The following is a 12,866-nucleotide window of genomic DNA, read 5'->3' as shown; positions in this document are numbered from 1 at the left end:
TTACATTATCTTGTCACTTCAACTTTTAACACTTCATAACCATAACCATAACCAGTAGTGAACAGCATGGTGTGATGGCATCACTCAACAGATCTCTGGTTGGTTGCATCACTGCTACTTACTGGGAGACTGGGGCAACGCTAAGGTGGCGGTCAGCACAAGCACCTTGGCAAAGTCAATCTGGTGCTCCTATTGGTGCATCTGCACCAAGCCAACCTTGCCCCTCCTCCTCTATCTCCCAGGAAGCAGAAGTGACAAAACCAGCACCTCGCTCCAGACAAACCCTGAGCGCTAACCATCGTTTGTTCTAGGTGTACCGGCAGTGGTCTGCCTGTGGAATCTATGTATGAGAACATGGAGATACTTACATATGGGCTCTAAATGTGTAGATAGGTTCCACATCTAAAGAGGCACTCCTGTAAGAAAGGTGTCAGAAATAAAGAGGTCAGCATAATTGATCTCCCCCAATATGACACTTCCAACGATTTCTCTCGACAGTATCTAAATGTATACTTGCTTTTTGGCAGGAACTGTCTTTTGCAAGTTCCAAAGTTTTAGGGTATGGTCCTCAGAGGCCGTAACCAGCACAGGCTCTACAGGATGAAAAGCTAATGCCCGCACTCCATCGAAGTGGCTGCGTAGCGTATACTTAGGATTCCATGTTTTCCGAAAGGCATCTTTGTTGGCTGGCAGCTAAAGTAAGAATGCATATTGTTAACATCTAAGTAAGAGAGGCACACGGCTAAAAGCTTGTCGGCTGTGGCCTCTTCATTGCCACATGTATCACAGAACACAAAGTGAAGCATAAGTTCAATAAATGTTATCAAGGAATCTGTTCTGCTAGGATTGCATTGCAATGCTGTGGAATGACCTTCAGTACCAACTCTTGCATTTTTATAAGAATACCGATAACGTATTTCTTTTCATTTTGAAAGCAGGTTTTTCTAAATCTGCTGCTTGTATAGAAAATGTTGAGGATTTATGACAGCCTCCTGAAGTTTTAGTAAACACAAGCGACCTAAGAGGATTTCTGATGGTTAAAGAAGACAAACTTTCATATCCCATTGTCCTTCTCCTCCCCTAATTCCTATCTTTATTACAACACAATACATCATACCTGAGTCATCTTTCTTGCACATCATCTCAGTTTATGTATGTGTCTCGCTACCTTTTTAAGGATTTTGATTATAAAAACCTTTTCGGGATGCACTTGAAACAATGTAAATGCTACGAAGATACTGTCGTTAAATGCCAACTACAGTAAGTTTCTTGTTGATTTTACAAGAATCTTATCTGGTGTGTGTCATTAATACATTTTATTGTGGAGACCTATTTATAATAATCATATGAAATAATATGCATGGTGCATAGCTGCAGACCTACATTATGTGGAACATTCTAAGAATGTACTACTGTTAGATCTATTTTAAAATAAAGTTGTACTTACATCGTAACTGTAATCTGCATCATTAGCTACAGTCAAGTCTGCAAGGTCCCCAAGGCCCAGAACACTTAACAAAACGTCATCTGAACCCATAATAAATGACTTGCCCCCTCCAGATGGAAACGTAATTGGCTCAGCTACAAGAGACAAAAAATAGTTTATTAAGATCTGGAGATTAAGAATTGGTAAGATTTTAATAGGAACCAAGAATTAAAGCTCAACGATTCCCCAAAAGAAGCATATTTTGCATTGGCACATTTACATTTATATGTTAAATTTCATCAATAAAACATGGTATCTACTAATAAATCCCTTCTTACATATTTGTAGTCACTAACATCTGTAACTATAATAATGCTGTAATTTTTTTGTTTCCCTTTCCACACACTGATTCCCCTTTTGAGTATAATTTTACTGATCTGTTTTATTGATTACTAATGACCATGAATAAGGAAGAGATAAATATTGCATCAGAGCTGTTTGAGTTTCGTTTAATGTTCACTTACCTTTTCAAACATGCCATTATGCACTGTTATTCAAAATGAAATTTGTGCCTTTCCCCCCTCAAATAACCTTTCACTGAAAATATAAAATAGTTGCAATCCTATAAACAATGTAATCCCTCTGAGTAAGTCCCACTGAATGCAATGGACTTACTTCTTAAGAAGGCATGGACAGAATTACCAAACTACTGCCTCACTGAATATTTTTAAAAATCATGTTTTGATTTGTTTTAATAGGGCAAATGAACAGTGTCTGTACTTGATTATTAAGAGATAAGATGAAGAGGAATTCACTCATTTAAGCCTAGGGTGAAATTCAGTAGAAGTGAAATGGCTTTAAATCCAGCACATGCTATATTAAGAGAAGGGGATAGGAATTTTCTCCAGTTGTCCCTTCCTACTTCAGCCTCCTGCACCCCCCAAAAAAACTTTTCCAGAGGGTTGGGGGACCCTCCAGAATAGCATGGAAGGTGGCCGTGGGGGCTGAAAGGGAAAGGGAAAATCAGAGACAATCACTCCCTTTTCTCTTAGGTTAGCATATGCTCCCCGTCCCCAAGCAAAAGCCGTTTTCAAGTGGAACAGCATTCCACCAGATTTCCTCACTAATTCCTACTTTATTTTTCAATAGTTTGCTAAAAATCAGTGAAGTGGCGCTTTCAAATGTATTTACCATTTCAGAAAATTGTTTTCTTTTAAGAGAATTTAACCTGCTTTTGGACCAACACAACATTCCATAATGTCACATTTTCAATTTCAGTTTTCTTTGTATCTTTACTTTCAAAAGCAGGCATCATCAGGCTACCTATCCTACAGACTTTTCTCTACTTCCAAATCTGAAGGAATCAGTTTTCAAAGCATGCACAATTGTTATTTAGACCAAGCGATTTAATAATTAATTATTTTTAGAATGAATACATTGACTATCTACAATATGAGGAAGTCTAAATTTTGTCAAGTTTGTATTTTCCTGATACTGAAGTTCTAGTAGAAGTAAATGAACAAAATAACAAGGAGAATCAGACACAGCAAAAAGAAAACAAAACTTTAAAAATCTACTGCTGCTGTTAATAGACTATACAACTAGCAGTGGGAAAGGAAGGCAAAGCTCAAAACAACATGCTATTTTCACATTATGCAGCTTGCCAAAAGAATAAAATTCCAACATAAAGTGCAGGAATGCTGCACTCTAGTGAGAGAATGAAGTCACACATCCAATCCATCTATGTATATAAACTGATCCATCCAGCTGCTCTACATTAAAATGACTACCACCTTCCAATGGTTTATTTCCTAATTTCTTTTCTTTTTTAAAGGATCAGGCTGGGGAGTTGCTTCAAGGTGCATCTTTAGAAGAGAACTGATTCCCATGATGTGCCATTTGCACAAGACTGCACATACAACTTTTGCTGTCAATACAGGACAACTAACAGTAACAGTGCATAAGCACAAACCTTGTTCAAACACCACATACTAAGGGTTTTGCATGGCCAACATATGAATATCAAGGAAAACCTCATTTTTTATTTTTAAGATAGAACTGTCCTTAAGATAGGATTTCCTTTGTTTTAGGGAATATTTTAGGAGCAAATTTGGGACTAATTTTGAAAACATCAGAACACGTACTTTGATTACCAATGCTAAAATGCTGAGCTAACAGCATTTTATTTCAGATGGTGAGCAAAGCACAAATAATTTCCACTGAACACTGGTGCAATATGTTTGGATAAGGACAGACTTTTAAAAAAAAATATTCTCAACAAAGTATAATTAATAAAACTTCAGAGAAGGGTATCATTTACCAATTTACCTTATTGTTGCTTAATATTTGTTATGCACCACTGTTATATTATTAAGCTTTATAATCAAGTAAACATACAAAATCTGGGTATTGATTTCTGTTATACAAGACAAAAAAGCTAAAGGACTGAAGTGGTAGTCTTTCGCAAAGCCATGTTGCCCAGCAACAATGGCATCTAAATGTTAGCACTGGGTTTGGAGGGGCTATACAAGTGTGGTTTTAAAAGAAAATCTTCTAAAAATAAAATAAGTAGGTGAATTTGTTGTACCTTCCTCTGCTCTTGCACCTTCATGATCAGTCATTCTAGAAGAGGGTGACCTAGATTGATTAATGACTCCTGAAGGGATGTGGGGTAGCTCATCATCGCCCAGATCAGCTATCATGTCGTGCAGTTTAGTCCTGTTGACCCCTGTAAATTAATGTCAGCAGCAAAGGTTCATTTGATTGCCACCGCTTGACCTGACAGCCATTTACATGCCCAGTTTGCTAATCAATATTGTTGTTTGAATGTAATCTCGTTATAAGACACATGATGGAGTGTGTGTGTGTGTGTGTGTGTGTATTTACATGATGTTGTGTTGGAAAATGAATTAAGATCTCTTTTTTAAAAAAGGGATTCCAACTTGTTCTTTGTGTAATTGCTATTTGCTGTGCTTAAGATAAAAGAGAAGCTTGAATGTTTGAATTCCCTAAGAATGTAATCCTTGAACAAATGCATATTAATTATATATTGACAAAAAAATCCAGTATTTATATTAAAAGCTAGCATCACCAAGAAAGAACAAACTTTACCAAAAGAAGGGACAAAAGTAAAGGTGAATAGGTGGCTGGGAGGCAACAAACTGTTAACTTTCCCCTTTTGTGTTTTTAAATAGGTAATTGGGCAATTTAAAAATATTCATCTACCACAGTTGTAAGAAATTTTAGTAGTATAAAATAATTCTTGTATCTGGAAACTTGGCTTCAAATTAATACTCTGGCCTATAAAGTGCTTTAAACTAAAATGAGTGCAGAATCTCCAAAGAAATTTTCATAAATAATAAACCATAATCATAAATTTAAAGTCAGAGAGATAGGAGGTGGAGTCTCCTCAGTCTGTTTTGGCCGACAGAACTACCAGCTCTTCTTCTTAGCCAGGTAACCACAAGTCCTTCATTACAATAAATAAATTTCTCAATAAATTCTAAAACTACTCTTTTCACTTCAAGATCCCTACTCATCCAAGTTTTACCACTAAATAAAACACAATGTCCTTAGATTACAAAAGATGGAGTTATTCTACACAAAGCGAAATAAAAGACCATGCCATTTTTTACTGACACTCTAAAAAGTGCTATATATGTATATACTAGGGTTGCCAAAACCCATTACATTCCCCCCACATTAACTCACTACATTCCCCTTCCCACTCCATGCAACTGCTAAATTCGCTTTTCACCTTCCCAACCCCATTTCTGATGACACTACTACTCACTTCTATTTTGTGGTCCCTCTTTGCACTAAGTTTTCACTTTTACCCCGTGTCCATGCCTCCTCCCACTGTCAGTATGTTTAAGTGACAAAAGACAAATCAGCTTTTAGTTACTATTCCAAAATTATGAACAGCCCTTTCATTTAGAAAGAACACGGGTCACCCTCACCAAGCTTTTAATGCTTTTATCTAATATTGAAACTTTTATCATCTCTGCACTTTTCTGAAACTATACAAGATATGATTTTTCCACTTCTATACTGAGAAAAAATGATGGACAGTACGAACTTGGAAGGACACAGTTGCTCTTGGGACAAGGAGTTGAGAGACACCTGCAAGCATATCTGAACAGTGAGATGAGCCAGAGGAGAGCTGCAGAGTGATATCCCGCAGGCTATAAACTCTAAAGTGCTAATCATTTTAAAACCAGGACCTTGAGTAATCATAAGTCTGTGTTGTAAATAGAACACACAGCCTAGTCTTATGGCAGTTGCCAACTGTCTCAAGAGAAAGAATGCAAGAATGCTGGCAAAACAGGGAAAGGATAGAACAGGGGGAGCTCAATCATACCCTAAATGCTAGTTTCTAAGGATTTGAAGTGGGTCTCACTTTGCCCAGTGATTCTGTCTGAACAAAGAAATGATGTGGGATATGGGTAGAAACAGATTACTGTGTTCCATGACAGGAACTCCATAACTGCTATGATTCTTAAATGAGACCTGAAGCCCTGTGTTATGAACTGGTGTCATCTTTACTTGGGAAATGTGGTACACCTGAATGTTCTCTGAATTACAAGAGTGTACTGTGAACAGCACTAACAAGAATAGGAGTGTGAATGAACATATTTTATAAGTCAGGCTACCCAATTGGTGAAACCCAAGAGCAAACTCTGTACTTGTCACATTGAAATCAATATAGAACTGACATATCATCATGCTATCTTCTACCTATTAACATTTTCAGAGGCAGTCACTGGAAGTTCCAACTATTTGTTATGTAGAGATCAAATCAGAATGTGATGAACCATTTTTGTATTACTATTCTAGTACAGTTGCATTCTTTGTGGTATTTGGCTACCTTGGTTCTGTTGGGAAAGGAGGGATATGCATTTTTATATAAAGACATTTTTCTTTAATAAATCAGATGCATCCTGTTGATTTTTTTTTTTCTGTTGAAAAGCCTGAAGTTATTTTAGTAGCTGCATCACCTGGGAATATTACAAGCAGAGGACACTGATTCCCTAGAACCAATGAAAACAGCTGTGCCCGTAATATCCAGCTGTTCTGATTTCTAAACTCTTGTAGAACCTCTCTACATTTTTTGGTTTTCTGTAGATTTGCAACATGTACACCATTTCATTACTATTTGTGAGGAAATAGACACCTTACTGCAAAAACAGTTCATTAGTCCAACATTTAATCCTATATACTTTAAATATTTATGCTGCAAAATAGTTTGATGTGGAAGCAGAGTCTGTCTCCAAACATATATTGCAGCTCCATAATAACTTTACAACAGACGTCTCTGTATTTGTCAGCACAGGATGGAGTTATATAATGGGCATGGGGCATTTCCTGAGGAGGCAAGAAAGACCCTTTCAGAATAAAGTATTTAGTATTGGATTAAGCATATAATGCAAGGAACATGCAACACTATTTTTAAAAAATGAAAAAAATGCATGCACAAATCTATTTATAGTGTTAAATATTTGCATACAAAGCCAATCTAGCATCAATATTTTGCTACAAGAGTACAAAAGATACGCTTTGATAACAGCATTCCTATGCATGCATTTGTGGAAGAAAATCTCACTGATGGGTTTAACTTCTGAGTACACAATTATAATTGGGCAACAATGTCAAATCTACAGACTGATGTTTATATCTAATGCTGTTTGTGTGTGAGCAAAACAGATATTTGCTTTCACCTTTCTCTCTCCCCCCCTACAGACCTCCATGCACCCTCAAAATTTGTTTCAGAAGTTTAGTGAACATTCTGAAGCAGATTTGGGGGCAGGGGGAGAGGAAGTCTGTTCACACAGTGTTGGATTTGCCCCCTGTATATATTTTACATTTCTGCTTCTTCTGCCTTAAGTCTACTTTCTATCTTGACCAAAGTTTATTTGGCTAGGCAGCATTTCTCAAACCCCAGCTTAAAAACCCTGGCTATGTTCCAAGTCCTCCAAACTATTGCTGCAGAATATGAATGAACAGAATTCTTGGAAACTGATGTGTTTAAGAATCTGTGGACTAGTGAACTAATCCAACACTGCCTAAGATGAGAACTAGAATAGGACATCTCAAACTAGTTGGCAGGGCGATAGCAGTTGATGTGGCTAGAAGCTCCGATCTGTTCCTTGACTTTCTGCAGCTTCTATGGTTATCACAGCAGGTTTGGTGATTACAGTGCTAAATATTTGCTCATGGGAGGAAAGGATCTCTATCTATGCTGCAGGATCCTTTCCCCATTTCAAGTTCATACTGTGTGTTCCACCACTGCCGAGTTTGAGAATCACTGAGATTCTCAGATTAAAAAACGAAAGACTGCTGCAGACTCTTGTCATCCCAGTAGTGTTTGAGGGAAGAAGATGCTGAATTTATCAGCCCCACACTCAGCATGGTGAAAATTAAGCTACAAAATTAGCTGCCAGGGCTACTCATACAGACTTGCTTGATCGTCAATAGGAGCAGCTCCTGCACCGACAACTATCCTTTTCCCAGAGTTCTCCATGATCAGCAGAGAAAGGATAAAACTCTTACTTCTGGGTGGCTTTTGCAGAAGCAGCACGAGACTCTTCGTGCTGTTGACAAAGCCACAGACAAAGCTCAGCCCCTTTTGCTCAGGTTCCCTTTTACTACTTTCATTCTTCAAAGTCAGCACAAACTGGTAGAAAAGATAATGTCCCTCCAAACCCTCTGCAAGCATGAGGATTTTCGGGACGGTTTATTCCCACTTCACTTCAAGTGATATTTTAGCAGTAGCAGTGTGAAGTGCAATGAGATATGGCTCCTCCCAAGTCCTAGTACTAGTCCTTAATTAGTAAGCCAAGCCAAAATCTGCAGACTGTTGTTAGAAATACCTTTCACAGACAGAAAACTCTCTTGCCTCCTCAAAGTCCTTTTAAAAAAACAACTCTACTAACTTTGGCAAACAGACAAAGGAAGACACAACACTATTAATTTGTCTCAGGTTTCAAGTTCTCATTTTCTTTCCAAATTGTTCCTAAGCAATGCTGAAGCAACTGGTCCACCTCCTGCTCCCTTCACCAGGTTAGCATATTTAAATTTCATTTGAGATGTAGTTCTGATTTGCATATTTATGTTGGAAAGTTAAAGTTGGTTGCCCCCCCAAATAGCAAAGTGTTAAAATGGAGCAGTAAAAACAGAATACATTAAAAAAAAACCTGTCAAAATTCAGAATCTGCACTTACTCTTTACCCCTTTCTTCCCCTTTCGTTCCTTCTTGTACTGTTCCTTCAGTTTACTTATTAGTCCCTGGTCTACATCCCAAACCTCAGCAGTTGGGGACAGGTCATCTTTGTCTACATGCAGCATATTATTGAAACAAAAATAATCAGCAGTTGGCAATGCAAGCTGTCTGTGAGTGTTATAGGTTAATCATCAATACAAAATGTTATTCAGTTACATTTCAGTATTATAAAGGTGCAGTTTGTTACTGTTTTGCAAAATGCTTCCCTTTTGGTAAAAAGAAATATTCCCCACACATTATAATAATTTGTCAACAGTAAAGAAGAAAAACTTCTTTGCATTCACTGATATGAAAAAATTAATGGATTAACGCTAATGTATGAAAATACTGCATCTTTAGTAAGACAATATTAACAAATTATTCAGCCAGACTTAAATAAGCAAATCAATATTTTCCATGCAATACAACTCATGAATGTGCAACTGAATTAAGTGTCAGCACCATTTTGTTCATGAAAACTACCATGCATTTCTCCTCCGGTCTTGCTCTACATGCAATAAGATCTAGTAGTGCTAAAACACATCTAAATCATCATAAAGGGAAGGGGTTTTTTTTGTTTCAGGTTATTAAAAACATTAACGAAATTCAGAGTGTTTCCTTTTTTTAATTAAAAAAGTGCACCAGTTCTATGTATGCTGTAACTCAAGCAGTCACGACAAATTCTGGAAAAAATAAAGTGATGGCAGAATAGGCTTGTCTACATTTATAATTTAAGTAATGAACATTAAAGCATTTATACCCATATTATAAAACACATTGCATAGAACTTCCACTGAAGACACTGAGTCTGTATGAAATAAGTTTGGGTATGGTGTTATCTTAAAAGAATTAGCACAGGCACACTTAGTTGAGAAAGCTTGTAAGGAAAGAGAGCTCACTTCCACTCTACAGCAAGGTCAATAGATGTGTTCTGAGCATATGAAACATAAATATTTTAATGAACTAGTAAATCATGATCCAAGGTGGATTTTTGTAAGATTAATGCTTGTGCTCTACTTACTTGGAACTAATCCCTATTGAACTCAACAGTACTTACTTCCAGGAGCAGTCAGTGAGGAGTGGTGGCACCACACAGCTGGTCTCCTCTAAGAGGCAAGTGAAGTCAATGCAAAGTGGGCAGATCAGTGGAGTCTAGAGGCACTGCAGCCCTACTGCAACTACACAGCTCCAAGCTCTCTGCTGCTGGAAAGCCAGGTGTGCAGCTGTGCTCCTCCTCACTGCCTTACTCCTGCTCCTTTCTAAGTATATAAAGGATTAGGTTGCAACTTAGAAGTCCCCAGCCAGCATTCCTATTAATATAGTGTAGGCAAGCAAGCATAAGTACCCGATTTCTTTCCTACACAATTAAGTACTTTTTTGTTTTATTCAGTCTCTATTCCAGTTTACGAGATAGTTCACACTTCCAGGATAATACACATTATAAGCTTAGGAGTAAGTGTACACTTCCTTCTCTGACTATCTTACTGTGGAAAGAAGTTGACTTGGGAACTAGGAGATTCTGCAAGATAGGACCTGGCTGGGTTCAAACAAACAAAAAAGAGCCACTATCCACCATCATTTGGCACTATATCCAGCTACTTATGAAGGAGCAGATAGCTGGTGATGTAAAATTAGAGGGGTCCACACCTGATTTCATCAAAACAAGTGTGATCTGAATACTCTCAAAAGTTTTAACCAAATGTTATGATATTATTTCTGCTTCAAGTGAGTAAGTTATTTAGGATCAGGTAGAGAATCAATTTAAATGCTATATTTAATAATAGGTGTTCAGAAGGACACTTTAATGTTGCTTCCTCTCTACTAGAAATCAACCATTAAATTAAATTATGATGATCCCCACGTGACCATAGGAATGATGCTTACACACTGGGCTTAACCATGGTTCACTGAAGGAAGACTGCATTTTGATAGTTGCCTGAGCATGGGATAAAATTGCATTAAAAAAACACAAAAGCTGCTACTAGAAACACCTAAGGAATGGATCCCCAAGAAGCAATTCCAATTGGTGGCAAACATATTATTCAAGTATCTGCTGAATAAAGTCTATTACAACAACCAATACCTGTTGGCAGACAAGGGAGCAAGCATGGACTGAGATCATATGCTAACTGAATGGAATGAATCCTTTTGCAATATCCAAGACTTTTCTTGCTGCCACAAAATTATTGGGGAAAGGTGCTAGGACTTCACCAAGACAGCAACGTGAAATGCACAGGGTGGATGCTGAAACGAGTTTCTTCACTTCTCTCTCCGCTTTGTTCCTTACACTGAATAGGTAGGTAAACATAAAGGTAAAGGACCCCTGGACGGTTAAGTCCTGTCAAATTTGACTATGGGCTACAGCGCTCATCTCCACTTTCAGGCAGAGAGAGCCAGCATTTGTCTGCAGACAGTTTTCCGGGTCATGACTAAACTGTTTCTGGTGCTGAGTACACTAAGTACTACCAAAGGAATGGGAAAGGGTCACAGCTCAGTGCCAGAACATCTGCGTCACATGCAGAGGGTCACAGATTCAGTCCCCAGCACCTGCCAGACAAGCTGGAAAGTACTTCCTGTCTCAAACCCCAAAGAGCTGCTGACATTAACTATAGGCAAAACTGTGCTAGATGGACCATTGGTCTGACAGATTCCTATGCTTTTTATATTAATAATGATACAACTCTAGTTAACTGATAAAATTTATCTGATTTGTAAAGCTTATGTTCTAGTGATGAAGAAGCAGCTGTACTTAATTCGAGTTCTTCCCACCCAACATGAATTAGGAAAGAGTCAATTTCATTAGATTTTGCTCAATTTTTTAAAAATAAAGGATTACGGTAACTCCCTATGGGCGGATTTATGTGGGCATCAAGAAAACAATCTGAAGTGGCAACACATTCAATGACTTTTATCTTAAGAAGCTATTACATAAAGGGTCTGGCAGTAGGAGACCTTTGTTCCCCCCAGTTTCCAAAAAAGCCTCTCCTGAGAATCAGAGAGCTCTCCTGAGATATGGTAGATGGGCGTGGGATTCAGCAGAGGCTCCCCACAGGAAAAGGGGGGATAGAATGGATTCCCCCTGCAGCTCCCAGCAACACCTTTTCAGGGGATTGCATGGGGAAGGAGAAATCTGTGAAAATCAACTATCCATTTTCTTCATTACAAATTCTGTTTGTCATGAAGGTCACTTCTTGGGAAGATGAAGAGAGCCAGTCACCAATAAAGCTGGTTAGGAAACTCTTCAAGTAATTTGCATGTGCTGCTCCTCCTCTCTTGCAGGAGACCTCACTTTCATTTTTTGTCCCAACCTTGAAAGATGCTTTAGAAAACTACTGAATACAATCTTTACAACAAGAGTAGGTGGTTTGGGGGATCCAGGCACTCTAAAAAACTCTAAAACAGGGCCAATCTTTGTTCCCTCCAAACAAGTATCCAAACAAGAGTCCGAAGAATAACAACAGATGGGGAGGCATGCAGTGGGAGGTGAAGCCAAGCCTCAAGGGAAAAACTTTCTTAAAGAAGGAGCTGGAAAAATAAAGGAGCTAAAAACAGAGGAGCTGTGAAAAATAGGGGGGATGTAGTTTAAATTATTTCTGGATGGGCAAAATGAGAAAAATCAGCTTCTGCCCCGAGTCAGATAGGAAACTAAACTGAAGCCTAGAAGAGATGAGGAGTACAAGCAAATTACTTGAAAAGCTTCCTGTCTAGGCCAGTTGGAAATATTAACCCAGTTGTGACTAGCTCCCTTCATCCACCAGGAGAATTTCACTGAGCAGAAGTATGGTTAATCACCCAGTGGAGGGGTGAAAAACAGACAATACTAGGAGAAAAGGTAGATTGTTGCCCAAGTGGTACTTGAACCCTCATTATCAAAAATAACTAAATCGCAATATAAATGCCAAAACAGACACAAGTAACAGATGTGGCATAAACCCCACTTAAAAGAAAAAGCAGCAAACCCAACAGGAAATTTTATCTTTGCATTTCAAATGGTATTGCTAATAGTTGGAGCCAAACTTCACCTTTCCTATACGAAAGGTTCCTTATGCCCATAGATTGCTTTTGATACGATAGGGAAAAGCTGCTTGCCTGGCTGACTCTGCTGATTTCCCCCAGCCTCTGCAGCCCCCAGTGCCACCTTCCTACACAGCTCTGGAGGGTCCCCCAAGCCTCTGGAGCAGT

At 38.3% G+C, this 12,866-nt stretch overlaps 1 protein-coding gene across 5 annotated transcripts in view; it reads right to left on the bottom strand.

Moving 5' to 3' along the window:
* The window catches only part of STRN3 (striatin 3), a 44,317-nt gene that overhangs the window by 8,300 nt on the left and 23,151 nt on the right, over nucleotides 1-12,866 (bottom strand). For 2 of the 5 annotated variants that reach the window (XM_080977936.1, XM_080977939.1), the window contains exons 8-12: nucleotides 8,647-8,757; nucleotides 4,014-4,154; nucleotides 1,448-1,581; nucleotides 518-693; nucleotides 369-416 (exon numbers count right to left, since the gene is read on the bottom strand). In XM_080977936.1, coding sequence (XP_080834062.1) covers nucleotides 369-416; nucleotides 518-693; nucleotides 1,448-1,581; nucleotides 4,014-4,154; nucleotides 8,647-8,757 — 610 coding nt within the window. The remainder of the gene's footprint in view (nucleotides 1-368; nucleotides 417-517; nucleotides 694-1,447; nucleotides 1,582-4,013; nucleotides 4,155-8,646; nucleotides 8,758-12,866) is intronic. The other 3 variants (XM_080977938.1, XM_080977937.1, XM_080977940.1) reach the window with 3 other exon arrangements.

This window comes from Podarcis pityusensis, assembly GCF_964106645.2.
Source record: "Podarcis pityusensis genome assembly, chromosome: 1".
In the NCBI taxonomy this organism is placed as follows: Eukaryota; Metazoa; Chordata; class Lepidosauria; order Squamata; family Lacertidae; genus Podarcis; species Podarcis pityusensis.
Note: the sequence above shows the minus strand (reverse complement) of the source record. Positions and strands in the feature narration are given on the sequence as shown.